We start from the raw sequence: 20,864 nt of genomic DNA, 5'->3' as shown, positions 1-20,864 counted from the left end.
ATGAGGCACGGTGATGACCAGGTGGGTCCTGCAGTTGGGGAAGGTGGACATGGGTCAGCTCTGCCCCGCAGGGGTGGGTGAGGCAGGACCACGCCACCTGTCTGCACCTTGCTGTCCACAGATATGAAACGGGGACATCTTACAGCTAACCCCTGTGCCGGGGGGCTTGAGGACTGGGAGAGACCAAGACAGCGCCTGGCACATGGGGAGCACTCAACAAAGCTCACTGTCCCCGTATCCCATCCCTCTGCCCTGTGCCCCCACCCCCGCCAGTGGGCCGCACCTCCTCTCTGACCATTTATGATTGTGGGGGCTGAGCACCACGGGAGGGGTGTGGGTGTGGGTGTGTATAACTGAGGGTGTGCCTGTGTGTGCCTGTCTGTGCATGCAGACCCCTGTGTACACAGGCTAGAGGAGGGGCTACTTTCCAGGACGATACAAGTCTACCTCTGTGTCACTGGATGCCCCGCCACTCTCCCAAGAACTTGAGTCCCCACAATGCCCTTCACCATCGGCGGTGCCAAGGTTGCAGGAGCTCCCTGTTCCCAGGGTCCCTGTCTTCCCAGAGCCCACCTGGTGCCTGGCACAGAGAAAGTGCCAGCACGTAGAGGAGGGAGGCACAGGGAGGACTTCCTGGGGTGGACGGACTGGCTGCAGGGAACCTTGGGCAGAGTCTCCTTGGCTCACCAGCGCCCAGGAGGGTGGGTATCAGCCCGTGGCCAGAGGGGTGCAATGCTCTCAGACCCCACCAGGCGGAGCCACATGTCCATCTCCAGACCCATCTGTCAGGCTTCTGCTTTCGAGAACCCACATCTCAGACCGAATCTGTGCTTGGAGGTCTCCTTGGCAGCTCGGCCTGAGGGAGAGGCTCCTGGGACAACTCTGGACCCGAGGATGAGGGGTCCTGCCAGAGCAGGGGGCGGGACCCACCACCCCACGCCCAACCTGTTCGGGTGGCCTCCCTGCCCCTGGGCTGCGCTGACCTGTGGAGCCATGGGGCAGCCCCCGACAGGCTGGGTGAGGAGGGTGGGGCTGGTCTCCAGCTCCCTGGGCCCCCCCGAGCGACTCCCCCGGGAGGGAGGCCCAGCCCAGGCCACACTCACCTTTCCAGCCCTGAAGACATCTCTTCACTAAACTCTGAGCTCTCACTACTGCCTGGAAAAGGAACATAGATCAGTGAGCGGGGGCGGCCTCGCAGGAGCGGGGCCACTAGAGCGGCCTGTTCTCCGCCGGGCCCAGGCCCCAAGCTGCACGAACGTGCTGGAGGGACACGGCCTGACCCCGGGGGTGTCAGTGTGGCTCGGGCTCTGCTCTGCTGCTGCTCTATCTGACACTCGGCCCGCCCTGTCCCACGGTTCCCAGGTGGGCCCTCCTCTCCCTTCCCTGCCCGCTCAGCGCTGCGGCTGCCCACACACCAGTCCCCTGGGGTCAAGACCCTTAGGACTCCGTCTTCCACAGGCTCCACCACTGCCCTCCAGGGGCCAGACGACAACTTCTCCCTCCAAAGGTCAGGGCTGGACTAAATGCAGGCCACGGAGCAGCTACCTAGCACTGGACAGAGGCCCCCATGGAGCACCCTTTCAGAGCCCGGGGCAGTGTGCACACAGAGGACTCAGCTTTCCCCTGGCCTGCACCCCCAGGCTGACTGGGACTCACCAAGGCCCAGCTTCAGCCACAAGGAAGCAGAGAGATTTTCCTTGGAGGCGCCTGGGTTCTGCCCTCTCTGCCTGGACTGCCTTGCTGGCACCACAGCCGGGCAGTGCGAGTGGGGAGAAAGAGGGGGGTCCCAGGCCCCTTGGCAGTTCCAGGACACAAGGACCAGTTCAGTCTCAAGCAGGGCACAGGCACACAGGGCAGTGAGCTCCCAGGTTCCAGCTCCAAACAGAAAAACCTCTGAGTGTTCGGAGTAGAGAAGCTGAGAGCCGCAGCGCCTGGGGATCTCCCGCCTGGATGCTGGACAGCACAGCATCTGACTTGGTTTCTGTCTCAGGAATAGCAAGGCTTGGGCTCAGGCACAGCTCAGAAAGTTTCCTGGATGTAAAAGAGCTGTTCTACTGCCCAGCCCAATGCTCTCGGGCCGGCATTTCCCAGGCAGGTTCAGAACCCCACCCCATGGGATTCTCCAAGGAGGAGGGTTCCGGCCCAGACAGCGCGGGAACCTCCGGGCTCAGCTGCCTCCCGGGAGACCCACGATGCCCATCAGCATGGTCCAGTCTCTAGGAAAAGACCTGCTGCCCTGGTTTAATCCAGCCTTTCCCCAACTCACAGACCCTGAACTCTTCTCCCCAGGCGCACCTAGGAAGCCTGGGCTACACTGTCCCGAGCTGGTGGAAACCCCTGACTGGGTCCAAGGAGAGGATCTCCTCCCTGGATCGACAGCAGACACGGGCCTTGCTTGTCACACGCTTTCTAGGAAGTGGGAGCCAGGTGCCCCCTTGCGGCGACGCTGCCTCAGAGACTGGCCCCGTTTCACGGGATGCGAGATTCCCGCACGATTTTCCTGCCTGTACCACCTCTTCTTTCCCATGCGCTGGGGCCCTCCACCCTACTGGCCTCTGTCTAACCTGCTGCCAGCCCCAGGAGGACTCCCTGTTAGGACAGACACACGGACACACAGAGTACAGAAGCATGGCACACTGAAAGGACAGCAGTGGACAGTACACCTGTCTGACAGCAGAAATGACCGGGTGGCCTGGACTCCACAGGGGCCGGGCCTGTGACCAGAGCTCACTGCCACCCTTAGGTCTGATACCACCCCCGCCAACCCTGGCCCCAGCAGCTCAGCTTCTGTCTTTCTATTGATATAAGCACCATTTCTGGCTGGAGTTCAGACATACATTTTCATCCCAGAAGGTCAATTTTTCATCCTCCCTTACTTTGGCTTCTTGGTATGAAGACAAGCACATGGGGAGCACCCCGGGGCCGCCTTGCTGCCGTCCCCAGGCAGAGTCTCCTCCCTTGCCCTGCGGGCCAGGGTTTGTGGCTCCCCAGGGACGGAGCCCCGCGGGGGCAGCAGCCACAAGGCTTTGGCAGTCACCTGCCAAGGACAGTGGGTCTCAGGTACGTGTCTGTCCCCTGTTTCTTGCCCCTCTCAGAGCCACTGGCAGGATGAGGACCCATGGCCCTTTGTGAAGTGGAGACCGGGAAGCAAAGGCCTCTTTGGCCCTGGTGACGCCTGTGGGGAGCCCTCTCTGCAGGGGGGATGCGGGGCCCCCGGGCACTGCAGTGACGGACACAGACACAGACACGCCGGGCCGTGGCCCACCCGCTGCCGTGTGCAGGCCGGGGACGCTTACCGAGGGAGAGTCCGTTGGTGACAGCGGAGGAGGAGGCGAGGGCGAGGCCCCTGCGGGGGCTGCGGGGCTCTAGGACACTGTCATCCAGCAGGTGCCTCGCTTTCTCCGACGGGAATGTCGCGCTTTTACTCTCAACTACACTCAACTGACACATCATACTGGAAAACGGAAAGGAAGAAAGAAGGCAAAGCTCCTTATCTACAGAGCAACAGTGGTTCCACCTGCCCCGGGGGCCTGAGCAGAACAGCACAGCTGCAGGACAAAGACCTTCACCCAGAACTTCGGTCCTATCTCCCCATGGCGTGACCTTGGGCAAGTCACATCATTCTTCTGAGCCTCAGTTTCTCTGGCAAATGGAGACTCACGCTACTCACCCTGCCTGACTCCCAGGATGACTGTGAGGCTCAGGTGAGCGGATGGTGCTTTCGAGTGATGGGGCCAAACAAGCCAAAAGATGGCTGACCTTGTGGTCAGCACATCTGCTTCTGGAGTCATACACCTGGTCCAAGTCCTTGCTCCAGCCTTACCCACCACTGCCAGGTGCTTCCCCTGTCGGACCTCCTGGCCTCATTCTTACAACACGAATCAGGCAGCTACTCCGGAGGCCTGCAGGGGCCCAGTGAGAGGATGCTGGACAGGCACGTGGCAGTGTATCCAGCACCGAGCAAGCCCCAAACTCTCGGAGAAGCAAGCCTTTTCTTCTCCAGGGCTAGCCTGGGCTGGCTGAGGCTTGTGTCTTAATGGTAGGAGGACGAAAGGAAGGAAGGAACAGAGAGAAGGAGAGAGAGGGAGGGAGAGAGGGCAGAAGGGACCCAACTGCTCAGGGATCTGTGCCCAACATCCTGGGGACATGCGCACAGCTGCCCAGCCATGCTAAGGACCACGCATGTCCTCCAGCTGGTCAGCCGCATGGAGCCGGGGGAACCTGCAGCAGGCTCTGGGCTCTGCAGACTTTCTGCAACTTTTAGCAAGTGGAGATGCTGAGCCATGACACACAGGTGCCATGAGATATCACATGCTCCCTGGAGGACTATCATGCTGTTTCCTGGACTCTGGGGTTTTCTTTCTACGAGGAGGCACTAATCAAGTTTGGGCAAACCAGCTAGAAGCCCACCACTGCCTCCCTGCCCTTCCCTGCACACCTCCTCCATCAGCTGCTGAGCCCCAGAGACCTGTCACCAGTACACGGGCCATGCAGCCACGACCACCCCTGCCCTTCCTGAGCCCATGCCAGCCTGAGGAGGGGGCACCAGCCCGGAAGACCAAGAACGCCCATCAGCAGCTCCCAGACAGGCAGGGGAGGCCTGGGTGGGCTGGCATCCCCAGCAGCTCTTCAGCCCCCGCCCCATGCTCAGTCCCACCCCGACCCCGATGTCGGGGGCTCATGTGGTCACCCACTTGTTGCCCAGGCTGTGGCTCTTCCTGTGTCTCGGGACCGGGGGTGTGGGGAGGCTGCCGGCCACAGAGGCGTCCGGACAGGTGGGCCGCCGGCTGAACCTTGCGGAACTGGAGCCACTGGACGGGCCTGTGAACAGAGCACAGAGAGTGAGGCGAGGGACTGGGGAGGCTCAGGGGAGATGGGTTTGCGGGGAGATCCCTGGCTCGGCTGATAGGAGGGGGCAAGGTTCCCCAAGCCCTGTAGCTGTCTACTCACGAGACCCTGACCCCTCACCCCCAGCTGCCAGGCACATTGTGATACACATAATAAGCCTGATAACAGGCCGTCAGGATGGCCAGCATCCTGCTGTGCACAGTGTCCCTGGCCTGACAGCCCCACTGCTCACATGGAGGAGAGCGCCATGGATGGACAGGGCAGGGGTGGAGGCGGGGGTCAGCAGCCTGGCCTGTTTCCCCTGGGGTGGTACTTCTCCACGGCCACTCCGCTGGGGGACAGAGTTGAGCCTCACTAGTGTGACTTCCAGAGAAGGCAATGGCACCCCACTCCAGTACTTTTGCCTGGAAAATCCCATGGATGGAGGAGCCTGGTAGGCTGCAGTCCATGGGGTTGCTAGAGTCGGACACGATTGAGCGACTTCACTTTCACTTTTCACTTTCATGCACTGGAGAAGGAAATGGCAACCCACTCCAGTGTTCTTGCCTGGAGAATCCCAGGGACGGGGAAGCCTGGTGGGCTGCCGTCTCTGGGGTCACACAGAGTCAGACACGACTGAAGTGATTTAGCAGCAGCAGCAGCAGCAGCAGCAGCAGTGTGACTTCTGAGTCCAGGTCCAGGGCCCATACCCTGTGCCCTTCCAAGGCCAGACTCTCTTCTGAAGCACATGTCCAACCAAAAGGGATGTGTGCAGGGCTCACTAGGGGCAGTGGATTAACTGGGTGAGACAGCACAGCCATGCAGGCAGGGTGTCAGACATCCAGGCCCGTCCGTTATTGCCTGGGTGACCTTGGATGGGTTGCTTCCTCTCTGAGTCTCAGTTTCCTCATCTGAAAGGTGGGAACAACGCACTCACCCTGCAGGTGGCTGGGAGAGGTCTTGGGGTAACATACGCAGAGTTTCAGTTAGTGCTGTCTCTGGTTTTATTATGATTAGGTTACCCTGTCCTCCTCAGCCCCAATCATGGGGCCAATGCAAGGTCATCAAAGCCAGGGGGCTGGGGTCACAAACCCCACTGAGCAGCATGTGCTGAGAGACTGAGCTCTTCATGTTAGCCACATTCACAGCTATTTTCTGTGGGGCATGGTCTAGACCACTGTTGTCTCTTTAGTTTCTGTGGTTGTGATTTGGCAAGGGAGGTCTTAAGGTGTTACCAAGCTGGGTTCTTGGACTGGAAGCAACAGAAACAGATAAGAGGTTAGACAAGGAATTCAGGCAAGGCTTTAATCAGACTCACAAGGGAGCGAAAACAAATAACAGGTTCCCTTGCTCGCTCCCTGTGGGTAGGTGATCTGGTTCCTTAAGTGGTGTGAGGGCGGGTGCAGATCAGTGGGTCAGGCCAGAGGGGCGGCCTAGGTGGTCTGCCCACCCCCTGGTGGTGCTGCACGGAGGGATCACGCGCAGTACCCTGCTCCAGGCACCTCAGACGTGGTGGTTGGATTTTGGCCCTTTTGTTTGAAATTTGCCCCAACTGCATATGCCTGCGGTTATTTTTAGTCCCTCATAGTTTCTTTGTATCTGCTGCTCAGATGTTTGTCCAGGTGCAAGCAGTAAAGAGCCCCAGGTCCCAACCTATGTCAAAGGGAGGTGACCCCAGATGATAGCTGAGCCATAGCTACCTGAGCCAGACACCGGAAATGGGAGCCAGGGTTTCCGCAAAGGGGCTTGGTTACTTCCTGCAGAGCACATCGAGTGCGGGGCAAACCAGGGGGTTACTGCCTGGCTGTGCTGGGGAACATCCTGGAGGGCCTGTGAGGCCAGAGGTCCACCCAGGGCTCCAGACCCTCCACCACAAGATGCTGCAGATCCACTAGTGACCTAAGGGTCCCCGTGTCCCCCAGCACGCTTGGCTTATTCTTATTTTGGCGTGCAAAACAACGACCCTTGTCCCCAGCCTGTGTGCTATGGGAAGTCCAGCTTCTGGCACTTCGGAGGGTTCCCGAGGCAAGGAACTCACGAAATCGCGGGCTCTGAACTCCCGCTCCCAGAGATCGTCCCACCCCACTGTGCCTCCTCCACATCCCACTCCCTGACCCCCACATCCTCTCCTTCGCTTCCCTGAGGCCCCACCACCAAGCCCTGCACTAGGTCTCCGCTGTTCCCTTCAACAACTATTCCCAGGTGTCAACCCCTCCTTCAGCCCCACTGCACAACTATCAGATGCTCTCCCTTCAAAATGCTGCCACTCTCCTGCCACGAGAACATGGTGCCTGTTGGGTTTCGTTGCCCTCAATCGCCACGTGCACCTCCGGAGACACCAGGCTTCCTGTCAGGCCCCCGCGGAACAGGGACCTCCGCCCCAACCTCCTGTTCCCTCTGAGAGTTCATTGCACCACTTCCCCTTCTCCTGCTCGGTCCATTCCAGTTTATGCATACACTCTTAGTTTCTCACCTTCTGCAAAAGAAGGTCCCCTAGCCCAGCTCTCCTCCCAGGCACCACATGGGATGTGGAGGAGGCACAGCGGGGTGGGACGATCTCTGGGAGTGGGAGTTCACTGCACCACTTCCCCTTCTCCTGCTCGGTCCATTCCAGTTTATGCATACACTCTTAGTTTCTCACCTTCTGCAAAAGAAGGTCCCCTAGCCCAGCTCTCCTCCCAGGCACCACACTTCCTCAAAAACCAGCTACCGCCCCCTCACTCACTCTTCAAGTCACTAAATCTGGTTTCCATTTCCTAATGACATTTCCATTGACCTCCTTTGGGCCAAATCGTCGAGCACTCATTGGCTTCCTCGCCAGCACCCTTGGTGGCTGATGCAGGTGATCGCTCCTCGTAAGCCTCTGCTTCCTGGGTGCCTGTGATGTCACTCGCTCCTGCTTCTCCCTGAGCCTCTTCGATCGCTGTCACTCAGCCTCCTCTATGGGTTCCTGATCCCCCAGTGGCTGGTATTGTCTACACAAGCCTCCCTCTTTGGCTCCTGGTTCTGATTTGATTTTAACTCAGCAGGTTGGCTGATGACTCTTAAACCTTTACTGCCATCCTTTTTTGTTGTTGTTGTTTGTTTTAAAGAGCAAGGGAGCTTATGGAAATCCACAACAGTTATTTATTTTTTAAATATTTATTTAGTTACTTGGCTGCACTGGGTCTTCATTGTGGCGTGTAGGATCTTTAGTTGCAGGCATGTGGAAGTTAGTTCCCTGACCAGGGGTCAAACCCAGGTCCCCTGAATGGTGACCCCGAGGAGTCTTAGCCACTGGACCATCAGGGAAGTCTCCAGCCATCCTTTTTTTTTTTTTTTTTTTTTTTGAGCCTGAGACCTGCATTTCCTTCTGTTGGCTTGATCCCTTCATCTGAGCTTTCCTAAGATATCATAAGTTCAGCCAAGGTTGAACTTGAACCCTCTTCCTGTATTTCCAGCCTTGGCTGAAGGCCCTGCTGGCCACTCAGTCACCTGGCCTGGAAGGAGCAGTCGTCTTGGCTTCTCCAAGACTGTGACTTGCCTTTTCTCTTCTTACTCAGTTCAGTTCAGTCACTCAGTTGTGTCCGACTCTTTGCAATCCCATGGACTGCAGCACACCAGGCTTCCCTGTCCATCACCAACTCCTGGAGCTTACTCCAACTCATGTCCATCACTTTGGTGATGCCATCCAACCATCTCATCCTCTGTCGCCCCCTTCTCCTCCCAACTTCAATCTTTCCCAGCATCAGGGTTTTTTCAAATGAGTCAGTTCTTTGCATCAGGTGGCCAAAGTATTGGAGTTTCAGCTTCAGCATCAGTCCTCACAATGAATATTCAGGACTGATTTCCTTTAGGATGGACTGGTTGGATCTCCTTGCAGTCCAAGGGACTCTCAAGAGTCTTCTCCAACACCACAGTTCAAAAGCATCAATTCTTTGGCGCTCAGCTTTCTTTATAGTTCAAGTCTCACATCTATACATGACTACTGGAAAAACCATAGCTTTGACTAGACGGACCTTTATTGGTAAAGTAATGTCTTTGCTTTTTGATATGCTGTCTAGGTTAGTCATACCTTTTCTCCTAAGGAGCAAGCGTCTTTTAATTTCATGGCTGCAGTCACCATCTGCAGTGATTTTGGAGACCCCCAAAATAAAGTCTCTCACTGTTTCCATTGTTTCCCCATCTCTTCTTACTTGCCACACACAATCGCCAAGACCCCTAGGTTTTCTACACCCCCTCCCTGTCCATCTCTCTTCTCACTGACTGGTCTGAGTTACCACACTTTCTCTTCTTCCTGCAGCCAGTCTAAACTTCTCAAATCCAACCATCATACAGATTCATGAAAGTCTGATAAGTGAAAAGCCTGAAACTGTCAGGGGCATGGTGCTCAAATCCTGTTATACCTGGTCATTTCGGCTGATCTTAAAATCCTGAAGAAGAAGAAAGGGACAAAGTAGTCGCAACAAATTTTGAGAAGAACAGCACAGGACTTGTCCTACCAGTTATCAGACCAAAGCACAAGACAAAAGTAACTCAAACAGTCTAGGGCTGGCGCATGGGCAGAGAAGCTGTTCAGTGAATCACACGTGAGAGTCTAGACTTCTTCATGGTGGCAGCGGCATTACAAGTTAAAGGGAAGACAGGGTCTTTTCAGTACATGGGTCTAGAGCCATTAGGTTCCACGTGGAGAAAGATGAAATTATTGAGTCCTTTTACCTTACATTATGCAAGTGGATTAATTATATATATATGAAAAGCAGAAATGCAAAACTACTGGAAAGAAAAAGGAGACAATCCTTATGACCTTGGGGAAAGGAAGAAACAAAAGGCATAAACCTTCAAGGAAAAAAAATGAGGGGAGAGAGGCTCAAGAGGAAGGGGATATATGTATAATTATGGCTGATTTGTGCTGTTGTTCAGCAGAAACACAACATTGTAAAGCAATTTTCCTCCAATTAAAAAATAAATTTTAAAAAATGAAAAAATTTGATTAAACATTTCTGTACCAAATCAAGCCAATAAACAAAAGATAGGAAAAGCAACATTAGATGGCAAGGTGTAGTCTGAGCAATATGTCACCCACATCACCATCAAAGGTTACGGTTCAGATTTACAGAGAACTTCAAATACCAGTAAGAAAGAGACAAACTACGCCCTAAGAAAATGGGCAAAGGAAACAAATGGGAAATACACAAAGGAGGAAATGACCTCGATGACCAATAACTATATGGAAAGATGCCTTAACCTCGATGGTAATAATGGGAATGCAAATTACAGTAAAACTGAGATACATTTTCAACTCACTAGATTGTAAAAAAAAAAAAAAAAAAAGATTAGCCTGACAATATCAAATGTGAATGCTAGTTAAGGGCTCATTTGAGTGTCCAATACTTGAAAGGCAATTAGCAATGCTGAGTAAAGGTCCCTTCATGGCATCACCGTGACCTCAGGATTCCAATTCTGGGTGTCTGCCTTCAGGAAACATGTATCCGTGCACAAGGGGGACACATTTCCTTTCCAAGGACGTTCCAAGTGGAAACAACCTGCATGCCCCTCGGTAGAGAAATGGATAAGGGAGCTGCAGTTCGTTCATTCAACAAATTCTGCAGAGCAGGAAAAAATGAAGAAACTGGATCTGCAGGTATCCGTGTGGATACAATGCATATGATAGAAACATATGGTAAGCAGGCAGAGCGAGTTGCAGATGAATGTTTAGGTGAATGGCATGACGCCACTTATGTAATATTTTTAAAAACTAGTATACATTTTTATATGTATGTGCGCATGCTAAGTTGCTTCAGTCATGTCCAACTCTGTGGGACCCTATAGACTATAGACCCCCAGACTCCTCTGTCCATGGGGGTTCTCCATGCAAGACTACTAGAGTGGGTTGCCATGCCATCCTCCAGAGGATCTTCCCAACCCAGGGAATGAACTCGGGGCTCTTATGTCTCCTTCATTGGCAGGCAGGTTCTTTACCACTAGTGCCATCTGGGCAGCCCATATATAGGTATACGTGTAGTAAGATACAAAAATCCACACAGGAATAACACAAAATGGTATGGGGACAGTAGATACCTCCATACAGAAGAAAGGGAAAGGATGGGGTGTAATCGATCTGTAAACAATTAAGGAGATGTAAAGCAAATATGGCAAAATGTTCGCTTCTGTTAAATATGGGTGGGAGGTACCATAGATATTCTCTTTGTAGAAAGGTTTCATGATTTAAAATGAACAGACTTGAAAAATGAGTGGACACTTTCTCTGTACCAGGTGCTGCGCTAGGGGCTGTGCTGGAATCCAGGTCTATCCTTCCCCACCCTGTGCCAGGAACTGGGGGCTGCACGATGGGGCCTTGGTCAGTGGGCTCCCTTCTGCCTGGTTGCCTGGGCTGCCTGGCCAGGTGGCAGGAGATAGTGCTGTCAGAGATGCTCCAGGTCTTTGCTCAAAACCCATCAACCAGGACTTCTTGGGAGCTATTCCATCCCTGGCTGGGGAACTAGACCCCACGTGCCGCAAAGAAGACCTGGCGAAGTCAAATAAATAAAGTTAAGAAAACAAAACCCATCAACCTCCACTGTTAGCAGAAGTGTCCTTGCTTAAAACTTGTCAACTCTCCCACCTCTAGCAGGAGTGAATGTAAATCTTTTAAGTTAAAGGGTCCAGAGAGAGTAAAGGAAACCGCACACACACACAAAGAAAAAACCAGATGGAACCAGCTGGGCCCAAGATGGCGATGAATGTGATTTCCAACAGACTCTGAGTCTCCTTGTACCTCCATCTGACTACATTAGCATATTAAATGACATATCCACTGGTGGCCAAGACTGGACATTAAGGACCAAAGAAGGATAGAAAGGGAGTGGCACTCTACTCCCTTGCAAAAGCCCCATCCCTCCCCCGGGAGACTAAGGCATCTGCCTCCCCATTATCAGCCTCACTGCTCATCCCTTTGTCTTTGTTAATTTTGTTCCCTTTTCTCCATTCTTTGGCCACTGAATAAAGCTTCTGCTGCGCTGCTTTCAGCTTCTGTTCTGTCATCTGCCCACTCAGACCTGAATGGAGTAAAACCCTCCTCTACCGAGACAGAGAGCTCAGGCTCGGGCCGAGCAGGGGGATCCAAAAGACTTAATTTGATATGAAGAGGGGGCGCTGTCTGAGGTCCCAATTCCAGCCTGCATGTGGCATCATCTCAAGAATTGGGGCTCTGACAGACCAACCAATGACAATGACATCAGAGAGTTGCGGCCTGGACTTCGCCAACCCTGGGAGGGTCCATGGGAGCCAGCGAGGACTACGGCTAAGCTTTGTGTACGCTTGTACTTTCCTGTGAGGGGTTCCACATCGCCGTCAGCTTCTCTGAGACCATCGGTCTTAACCAGGGCATGTTTGTATCAGAAGCATCTGGAGGGTGTGTGAGAATCGGAGTTTCTTGGGCCCAGCCCAGGAGGGTCTAGTTCTGCTGGCCTCAGCTGGGTCAGGGGTGTTGCTCTTCGGGTGATTCTGATGGGCACCCCGTGAAGAACTTCTGCTCAAAGCACAGGGATGAAAGCAAGTTCTGTCCCGGGGGAGACATCTCGTGTAGCTGCCGCGGGAGGAAGGGCAGCGTGGAAGCACCAGGCTTTGTTTCTGTTTTGTACATATTGCTCAATAAATGAATCCGTGCGGAGGGTGGAATGTGGCTTGTTTATCAGCTGCCTGTACGCAGGATCACAGTCTCGATGCCTGAGTCACTCTGGCTCCCACCCCGGGCGCAGTAAGTATTTTGTAAAGGTCATATCGCCTGGCTCCTCCCCGTGGTTGGAACCAGTGGTGTCCTAGCATTAATAACAGAGATAATCGAGTGCTGTGGGCCTGGTCTCTGGCTGGGTGTGGTGCTGCCATCAAGAAGGTGAGTACTCGGAGGAGGCCAGCTCTGCAGGTGAGAGAGCCTGTGAGCAGGACCTGGGCCCTGCGCCACTCTCCGGGAACCAGGGGAAGGGGGTGGGGCGTGGGGGTTGGCCCATGGTGGGGAAGGAGCTCGAGCAGTTCAGAGGTCAGGCATTAGGGGAAACCTGAGGAAGGAGGAACACGGTGACACATTCGAGGTGATCTGATCTAAGCAGAGGGCACCACTATCTTGTGGTGGATAAACGTCCCACTGCTGCTCCAGAGGAAGGGAAGGTGAGGGAGACTAACACCTACTGTGCACCAGCTGTGAGCCAGGCTTGTATAAACACTCCATTGCTGAGTCCAGTGACTCGCGAGCCATCAACACTCCTACAGCCGTCCTGTGGAGACCTCCCCGCCCCCAGGTCACGTGGCCGAGGGGAGCTGGGTTTGCTCCTTGAACCAGCCGCGTGTGCAGTGAGAAGTGGACACTCCGAGGCTCTTTTGGGAACCTCCCTGGCCTCGGCTCTCTCCTCACCCACTCCCTTCCCCACTTGTTGCCCAGAGGTTCCTGCGCCCTGGCTCCGACCCCAGTCAGGCTCTCCTGAGCCTCTGGACTCACCCCTGGTCGCTTCCACTCAGCTCCTGACTCTCCCTCCAGGCCAAGGCTCGGATCCACCCCCTTCTCCTTGCTGCTTTGGATGGGAGGCAGGCCTGGCCTCAGATGGCCCTGAACTCAGCTGGGGGAAGGTGGGGGGCTGTGATCTCCCTGGGCCCAGGGTCAAAGCTGATGCTGGTCTCAGTGCCCTGGGTCTCTGTCACTCCCATCCCTGCACTGCGGACCAACAGCAGGACTTTGACGCTGAAGCAGAAGAATTTCCATTCAGCTGGGACCTGGGGTGTGTGTGTGTGGGGGTGGCCTCTCTGCCAGTAAGTGACACTCTGCTACTGAAAGGCCTCACATGCCAGCCCCACCAGGCCTGGCAGGGGGGAGGGGGGGGGCGCGCCATGTGACAGCACCCGGGACACGTGTCTTCTGGGACCGGTTCAGAGCTGGGTGCTAACAAGTTTGTTCCTCTGTGTCCTCGGGGTGGGGGTGGGGGCGGTGATAATGGGCTGGGGCTCTGGCCTGCCCTAGCAGAGTGTGGTCCCCGCTGCCCGGCCCGATATGGCACGAGCAGCTGGAAAAACTGACCACGCGGCTTGACTATCTCAGAGGATTGCTCTATTTTTCCTCAGCATAATTTTTCCATGAATAATCTTTAAGTGGCTGTTTCTTCAGCAGTTTTATTGGAACATATGAGAACTGACAGTCATTGGGGAACAAGATATCATGAACGAAATCTGGTTTTCATTACACTTCTCTCAAGAAACCAACATGCTGCCCAGCAGACCACTCACTGATTGGAAGAGAAAAGAGCACAGAGCCTTCTAACAAAGGCTCTGGAGTGGGCAGGATCAGGATGATGAATGGCGACAGCAAAGAACGTGGGACCCAAAGGCAGACAGGCTCCGACTGGTACCTGCCACCCCCTGGCTGAGCGACCTTGGGCGAGTCACCTCGAGCCTCTGAGCATGAATTTTACGTTTGCAAGACAGGGGCACTAAGCCGGCCTGGTGGCACCCTGGTGAGGATAAAAGGACAGAGCGCTGGCCTCTTTCCTTCCTAACAACACCCAGGGGGTGCGTGCGCCCCAGCCACTCTGAATTAGAGAGCTGACACTCTGCCTTCGAGGAGTCACAGTCAAGTGGGGACAGAGACAAGCATCCAGATAATTACACCCAGGAAAGATATCTGCTTTGATAAGAAAAAATAAAGAAATATGGTAATAGCAGTAACTACATCACTTGGATAACTATCACAACTGTGCCAGGGCTGGCGATGGTAATGGGTGACACTCACTGAGAATCTACCAGGGGCCAGAGACTGCGCTAAATGTTCTGGACAGAGGATCTGATGTCAGCGTCACAGCAACACTGCCTCGCAGGCCCTGTTGGCGGCATCTCAACGTTATGATGTGGCACCTGCAGTTGGAAGGGTTCAGGAGCTTGCCGGGGTGAGCGGCTGGTGAGTGGTGGGAAACAGTGGCCTTGTGCTCTGCTTGTAATTCTAAAGGAAGGCGGCTCAGAAGCCACACACTACTCTGACCTCGGCAGCCTCGGTCTCAGCCGTCACTTCCTCTTCTCAGAGGTGGCCTTGGCCAGCCAGCCAGCGCCGGGACACTGCGGGGTCCACGGGCCTCTTCTGCCCACCCACGGGGGTCACAGGAGACAGATCTGAAACGCCACCAGTGCCTCCTGTACATTTCTCTTGGAAGAGAAAGAAATGGAGGGAAAGAACTGGAGGCCCCTCCCATCCTCAGGGGTTAAACTAAACCCTCACTGAGATACAGAGCCCGGCGTGGTGCAGGATTCACGGCCCTGAGGGTGGGAGTTCTCACAAAGAGGGTGACACCCCATCGTTCTGGGTGCACGTGGCCCACGCCCGGCCTTCATGGCACCCGTTCATCCGAAGCTAAGTAGTTGTGCGTGATTTCCTGCTGACTGTCCATCCCCATCCCCCATCTCAGGAGGCAGGGACCGTGTCTCCGTGACCAGCACAGGGCTGGGTGGGCAGCTGGAGCACCAGCAGCATGTGCCGAGAGGACCAGCATGGTGCCCATGGCTCTGCCGAGGAGGACATGCACCCGGGTAGGGGAGCCTCGTTCCCACGGGTCCCGGCGGCATCGGAGCGGTCCTGCCCTGGGTTAGCGCTGCCCGATTCAAGCAACCTGGCAGCCCGGCCGCCGCTCACGGGCTGCGCTCCAAGTCTCGCACATCGGAGATTAATGGGAGGCAGCTGTGTCCGAGGAAAACGACTCAATCTGGAGTCACAAGACTCGCGTTCCATCCAGCCAAGGCCCCGGGCTAAGCAGGGAGCCGGGGTCCATTCTCCTCGGGCTCTGAGCCTCCGCATCATCCCTGGAGGCCAGGATCACCACTGCTGCGGTCTGGAGCTTCGAGAGCACCAGCCTGAGCGTCTGGGGCGCCGGGCCCACATCCCTCCCAACTGCAAGGGGTTCCGTGTCTCCCCATTTCATTCCTGTGTTTCATTCATTCTCCATTTCATTTTGTTCCCACACTGGGGCTCTCACCGGGTCTGCCAGAGCCCTGAGTGCTCTGGGCCCCGGGGGCCCCTCTGCAGAGGAAAGCCTGTTTGTGTTGAAAGCCTTCTCTGGCCAGGTTTCCTGGTGGAGCCTGGGAGCCGGTGACTTTTACGTTCACATGCATCCTTTGTTTCTCATACATGCAACTCTTACGGGTCCTTACTGCGAGCCAGGCTCTATCTCACACGTCACTCGGTTTGCCCCGGTTCATTTCCTTCTGAAATATGGCATCCGATCACCTTTCAACTGCAGTGAGGCCTGGACACTTTCTTCTCGCAGCCAGAGGTCCAAGTTCCCAGCCGCAGCAGGGCAGCAGCTTTGAGTCTTGGTTCCTCTGCTTGACCTTGTCCTTAAGGGGCTACTAGAATGGGAGACTCCAAGGACAAAGCAGACGTGAACTCCAGAGGGAACCAGCGAAAACTGGTTCCCTGTCCCTTGAGTCCCTCACCTAGGGTCCTCTACCCACTCTGAGAATATGAGGGCAGAAAGAGGGGGTCACTGCCCTCACCCATGGGGGTGCTCTCTCACTCTTCTCAACCACAGTAAGGGGTCTCCAGGCCACTCGAGTAACTTGCTATATGTCCCCAGCAGCTGGGAGACCCAGGGGACTCTGAGTGCCTCCCTCAGGCCTAGAGTCCACATGGCTGTGGCCACACCAGGGTTAGCTACACGCACAGATTCATCCAGACAAGGACAGGTGTGGCCTCTCCTGGACCAAGGTGGTCCCTGTGAGTAGAGCTGAGGGCTGGAGCGGACTTCAAGCAGTAAGAAACGTGGTGGGCACCAGCTGAGGGCCCATGCAGTGCCTCCCCACCCCTGGAAAAAATCTGCAACTGCTCAGGTCACAGGGCTGTAGGGTCGCTGGAAAACCCATGAAAGCGCCTGTGAGAGGAAACAGCATCTGGAGTCAGCGCTGAGCCCGCACCATTCTTGGCAACCAGACCCTGAGGTTAGCCAGCCGAGGAAGGTAGAGGGAAGTCCAGAATGGGGGGATAGCAACACCCCCACTCCGCAGCCACAGCGGGAGGTCCCAGACAGGGCAAGGGGAGGAGAGGATATGCCAAAGCATGTTTAGGATCTACTCTTACACAGACCCAGCCTTCTGAGGACCACGCTGGGACAGCACGCCACTCACAGTATCAGTGGCAACGTCACGGGTGCGCCAAGGTGGTCACCCAGGGCAGGGTGCTTCCTGCACTGCACTGATGATGGGGAGCCCAGGGAACTCCGGGCCCTCTGGTGCATCCTGCTTCTTCCCTGTGCTGCGTACAGGCAACAACCAGTCCAGACCCCTGGGCCCAGCAACTGGCTCTGCCCCTTCCTCCAGGCGCAAGATGGGGGGAGCAACCCAGCACCTTCGCCTATAGGGCAGGTATACCTACCTCACAAGGTAGGTGTAGATTTACCAGGCAAGCACATGGGATGGGGTTAGAGTAGTACCTGGCAGAGAGTACTCGCTCAATATGTGTCAGCTATTACTATCTTTAACCTGTTTCCCTATCTGTGAACCAGCTGGTGTGGTTTGTTTTAACACAGGTCCACAAATTCTGACACTCTCATTGAGGGCTCAGTCTCCCTGCTCTCTCCTTGGGCCTGGCAGGCCTTTGAGACTGCCTTGACCGGCAGAAAGAAAGCTAAGTGCCGAAGAATTGATGCTTTTGAACTGTGGTGTGGGAGAAGACTCTTGAGAGTCCCTTGGACTGCGAGGAGATCCAACCAGTCTATCCTAAAGGAAATCAGTCCTGAATATTCATTGGAAGAACTGATGCTGAAGCTAAAACTCCAATACTTGGGCCACCTTCACCGATGTGAAGAGCTGACTCATTGGAAAAGACCCTGATGCTGGGAAATTGAAGGCAAGAGAAGGGGATGACAGATGATGAGATGGCTGGATGGCATCACCGACTCAATGGACGTGAGTTTGAGTGAACTCTGGGAGTTGGTGATGGACAGGGAGGCCTGGCGTGCTGCAGTCCATGGGGTCGCAGAGAGTCGGACACGACTGAGCGACTAAACTGAACTGACCTACAGAGCATGGCAGAAGTGAGGTTAAATGATTTCCAAGGTGGGTCACACAGATGGCATGATGCTTTGAGGACCTCTGCTCTTGGAGGGCAATACCATGCAAGAGCTCAATGACTCTGAGGCTCCCATACATCAGGGAAGCCCATGTGGGCATCCACTGGAGGCCATGTGGACCTTTGGGTTCTGCCCCAGCTGACAGCCAGCACCACATATGTCCCGACGGTTCCAGCCCCAACATCCAGTCCCTCTCAGCCTTCCCATATTTCCCACTGAGACCCTAGTTGTCATGGAGCAGAGACAAGCCACCCTGGCTGTGCCCTGTCCAACCTCCTAGCCTGAAAGTCTGTGCATGTAATAATATGGCCACTTTGTGCCACTTGGGTCCTGGGGTGGCAAGTTATGCAGCCAGAGTACCTGGCACAGCTGCTGAGTGTGAGCTGGAGCTGACGTGAGGGCCCTCTGGTGCCCCCATCCAGTGCTCCATTGGCCATGCCATGCTGTCCCTCCATCTGGTCAGCATCAGAGCCTATCTGTTAGGGTCAGGAGTGAACATTCCTGAGTGGTAAGCGTGTGCCAGGCACTGCCTAAGGGTTTTTCTGGCCCAGCCACAGTCCATGAAATAAGCCTACATGAAGTATTTATGGTGCTTTAGTCACTAAGTCGCATCCGACTCTTGTGACCCCATGGACTGTAGCCTGCCAGACTCCTCTGTCCATGGGATTCTCCAGGCAAGAATACTGGAGTGGGTTGCCATTTCCTTATCCAAAGTGTTTAGTTATTCCTATTCCCATTTCACCAATAAGAACACCAAGGCTCAGAGGGACCACACTGATCACCCAAAGTCCCAGAGCTAGGAAGCACTGGAGCTGGCCCTGCACTCAGGTCGGCCCGACTCCAAGGTCTGCTTGGCTTTTACCCACTGGGCAACAGAAGGAAGACAGAAAGGTGTGTTGGCGAGCAGTCCTGAAGGTACAGGAACCTGCAGCCAGCCTGAGCTTCTCCATGGAGTTGCTTTGCTGCCAAAGAATCTCAGAGGAAACCTGTCAGCTGGTTCAGCCACACGGAGGCGGGGCTCACGAGATCTGGAAATGTCTTCACCGGTTCCAAGGCACACACAGCACCAACTGCCCTCTCTCGGGGTCAACGTTCTTTATGATTTTTGCTCTCCAGGAAAATATTAGTTCATTTATATAAGCTAAACATTACATATGGGGGGAAATGGAAAACGTGGCATTCCTGGCCTTTTTTCTCCCCAGACCAGAAACTGAGAAGGTTTCTCCACTTCCTTCCTCACAGTCCGTCCATCTGCTGGTGTGGAGCCACTGGCCCGGCCGCTTCCCGGGGAGTGGAGGGGGGGTGTGAGGGCATCGGAGGGACGCAGGGTGCAGCTGCAGCTCGGGGGACCACCTTGATACCAACCGAGGCCCCAGAGACCTCACAGAAGGGCTGCGTCTGACACAGAGCCTGCGTCTCCCAGGCAGGGCCTGCGAGCTGAGAAGGGGAATGAGTGTAGCCACAGAGCGGGGTCAGGCAGCTCACGCTGGCCTCCTGGGGCTGCTGTTCCCCCCACCGCACCCATCAGTTCCTCACGCTGTCTGCTGCCCGCCTCCCCAGCTAAGGCGAGAATGAAGCCCACGAGGGCAGGTCTTCTCCAGGCTCCCCAGGGGACCTGGCTCACAGTCGGCCCCTGGCATGTGAAGCCTCCAGTGAACAGACTCTCCTGGGGCCTTTCCTCGGCAGGTATGGGGTGCCTGCTGGCTGGAAAGAGCCTGGGATTGTAGTCCCAGCCCCCTCCCGAGGAGCTGAGGGAGGCTGCGTTCCTCCCATTCCTGGGACTGCAAGAGGCACATTCCTGTCCCTGGTCTGGTCGGGCTCATGCCACGCAGCCCCATCTAATTGCCAGACATGGAAGACCTCCCTGGAGCTGCCCTTTGTCCCGCCTGCAAGGGACCCCGCAGGTCCCCTCTGCTGTCTGGAAGCCGAGGCTGGGAAGCTGGGATCCCTGAGTGCATCTAAAGTCTTCCAGACACTTCTGGGCCCTCTGATGGTCCATGAAAGCCTTAATACCCTGCTTCGAGGCTGGAGCCGCAGCTGTGGAAAGTCAGTGGCAGATGCGCCTGGGTACTGAGGTCTGCTGGCCTCAGCACTTTGCTGGGAGGAGTGTGGAGTCAGCAGGCAGCCAGAGAACCAGGTGCCCACAGGACCAGCTGGGAGCCCAGAGATCAAGCACCCCACATGCGGGGCTTCGGGAATTCCAGGCCTGGGGAAGGCAGACACGGGACAGAGAAGCACAGAAAGCTGTCTAGTTTCCACAAGGGAAGAGCCCTGAAGCACGGAGAGCTGCAAGAGGGCGTAACGCAAGGTCAGCAGGCTCTGGACACTGGCAGGTAGTGGATGTTTTAGGTTTGCAGACCTCAGGGTCTCTGTCTCAACCTCAACTCTGCTGCCATAGCAAGCAAGTAGCCAATGTGTCCATGGCTGTGTGGCTGCGCTTGGATACAAACCAGAGCGGCCTGCATCAGAGTCACGTGTGCCACTCCCCAGTGTAACAGGGGGCCTGACCTGGTCGGGAAGCGGGAGGAGAGAGAGGAGGAAAGATTTCTCCAAACCCGAGTGATGATTCAGCGACAGAGGCAGAATCATAACATTGACAGTAATAACATCATCCTAATAAAGTTACATTTGATGAGGGTGTGTTCTGTGTCAGGCACACGTGATCTTAATAAATTCTCACAACCACTCTCTGAGGGAGGTGTTACTATGCCCTTTACAGGTGGAGAAATCAAGGCTCAGCGGGTACACGGGGTGTTCTGTCCAACCCTTCAGATGAGTCCTTCACCCTACTTGGTGCCCTTGGGAGGCTGGACCCAAGAGGCATCTCTTGGCTCCCTCACCCCAGGCTTCCAGCTGGGTTTGGCTGACGGGAGGCTCCAGCTGCAGATATGGTGGGAGGGCGAAGGAGAGAGACGGCAGGGCATTTCAGCTCCACCCTTCCTCCTCCTTTACCCTTGGCTA

At 55.3% G+C, this 20,864-nt stretch overlaps 1 protein-coding gene across 14 annotated transcripts in view; it reads right to left on the bottom strand.

Moving 5' to 3' along the window:
- RALGPS1 (Ral GEF with PH domain and SH3 binding motif 1) overlaps positions 1–20,864 on the bottom strand; it is a 295,395-nt gene that overhangs the window by 24,068 nt on the left and 250,463 nt on the right. For 10 of the 14 annotated variants that reach the window (XM_044926350.2, XM_044926347.2, XM_025262369.3 and 7 more), the window contains 3 exons: positions 4,695–4,821; positions 3,297–3,454; positions 1,104–1,155 (listed from right to left, as the gene is read on the bottom strand). In XM_044926350.2, the coding sequence (XP_044782285.1) occupies positions 1,104–1,155; positions 3,297–3,454; positions 4,695–4,821 (337 nt within the window). The remainder of the gene's footprint in view (positions 1–1,103; positions 1,156–3,296; positions 3,455–4,694; positions 4,822–20,864) is intronic. The other 4 variants (XM_025262376.3, XM_044926351.2, XM_025262379.3 and 1 more) reach the window with 1 other exon arrangement.

This window comes from Bubalus bubalis, chromosome 12, assembly GCF_019923935.1.
Source record: "Bubalus bubalis isolate 160015118507 breed Murrah chromosome 12, NDDB_SH_1, whole genome shotgun sequence".
Lineage (NCBI taxonomy): Eukaryota > Metazoa > Chordata > Mammalia > Artiodactyla > Bovidae > Bubalus > Bubalus bubalis.
Note: the sequence above shows the minus strand (reverse complement) of the source record. Positions and strands in the feature narration are given on the sequence as shown.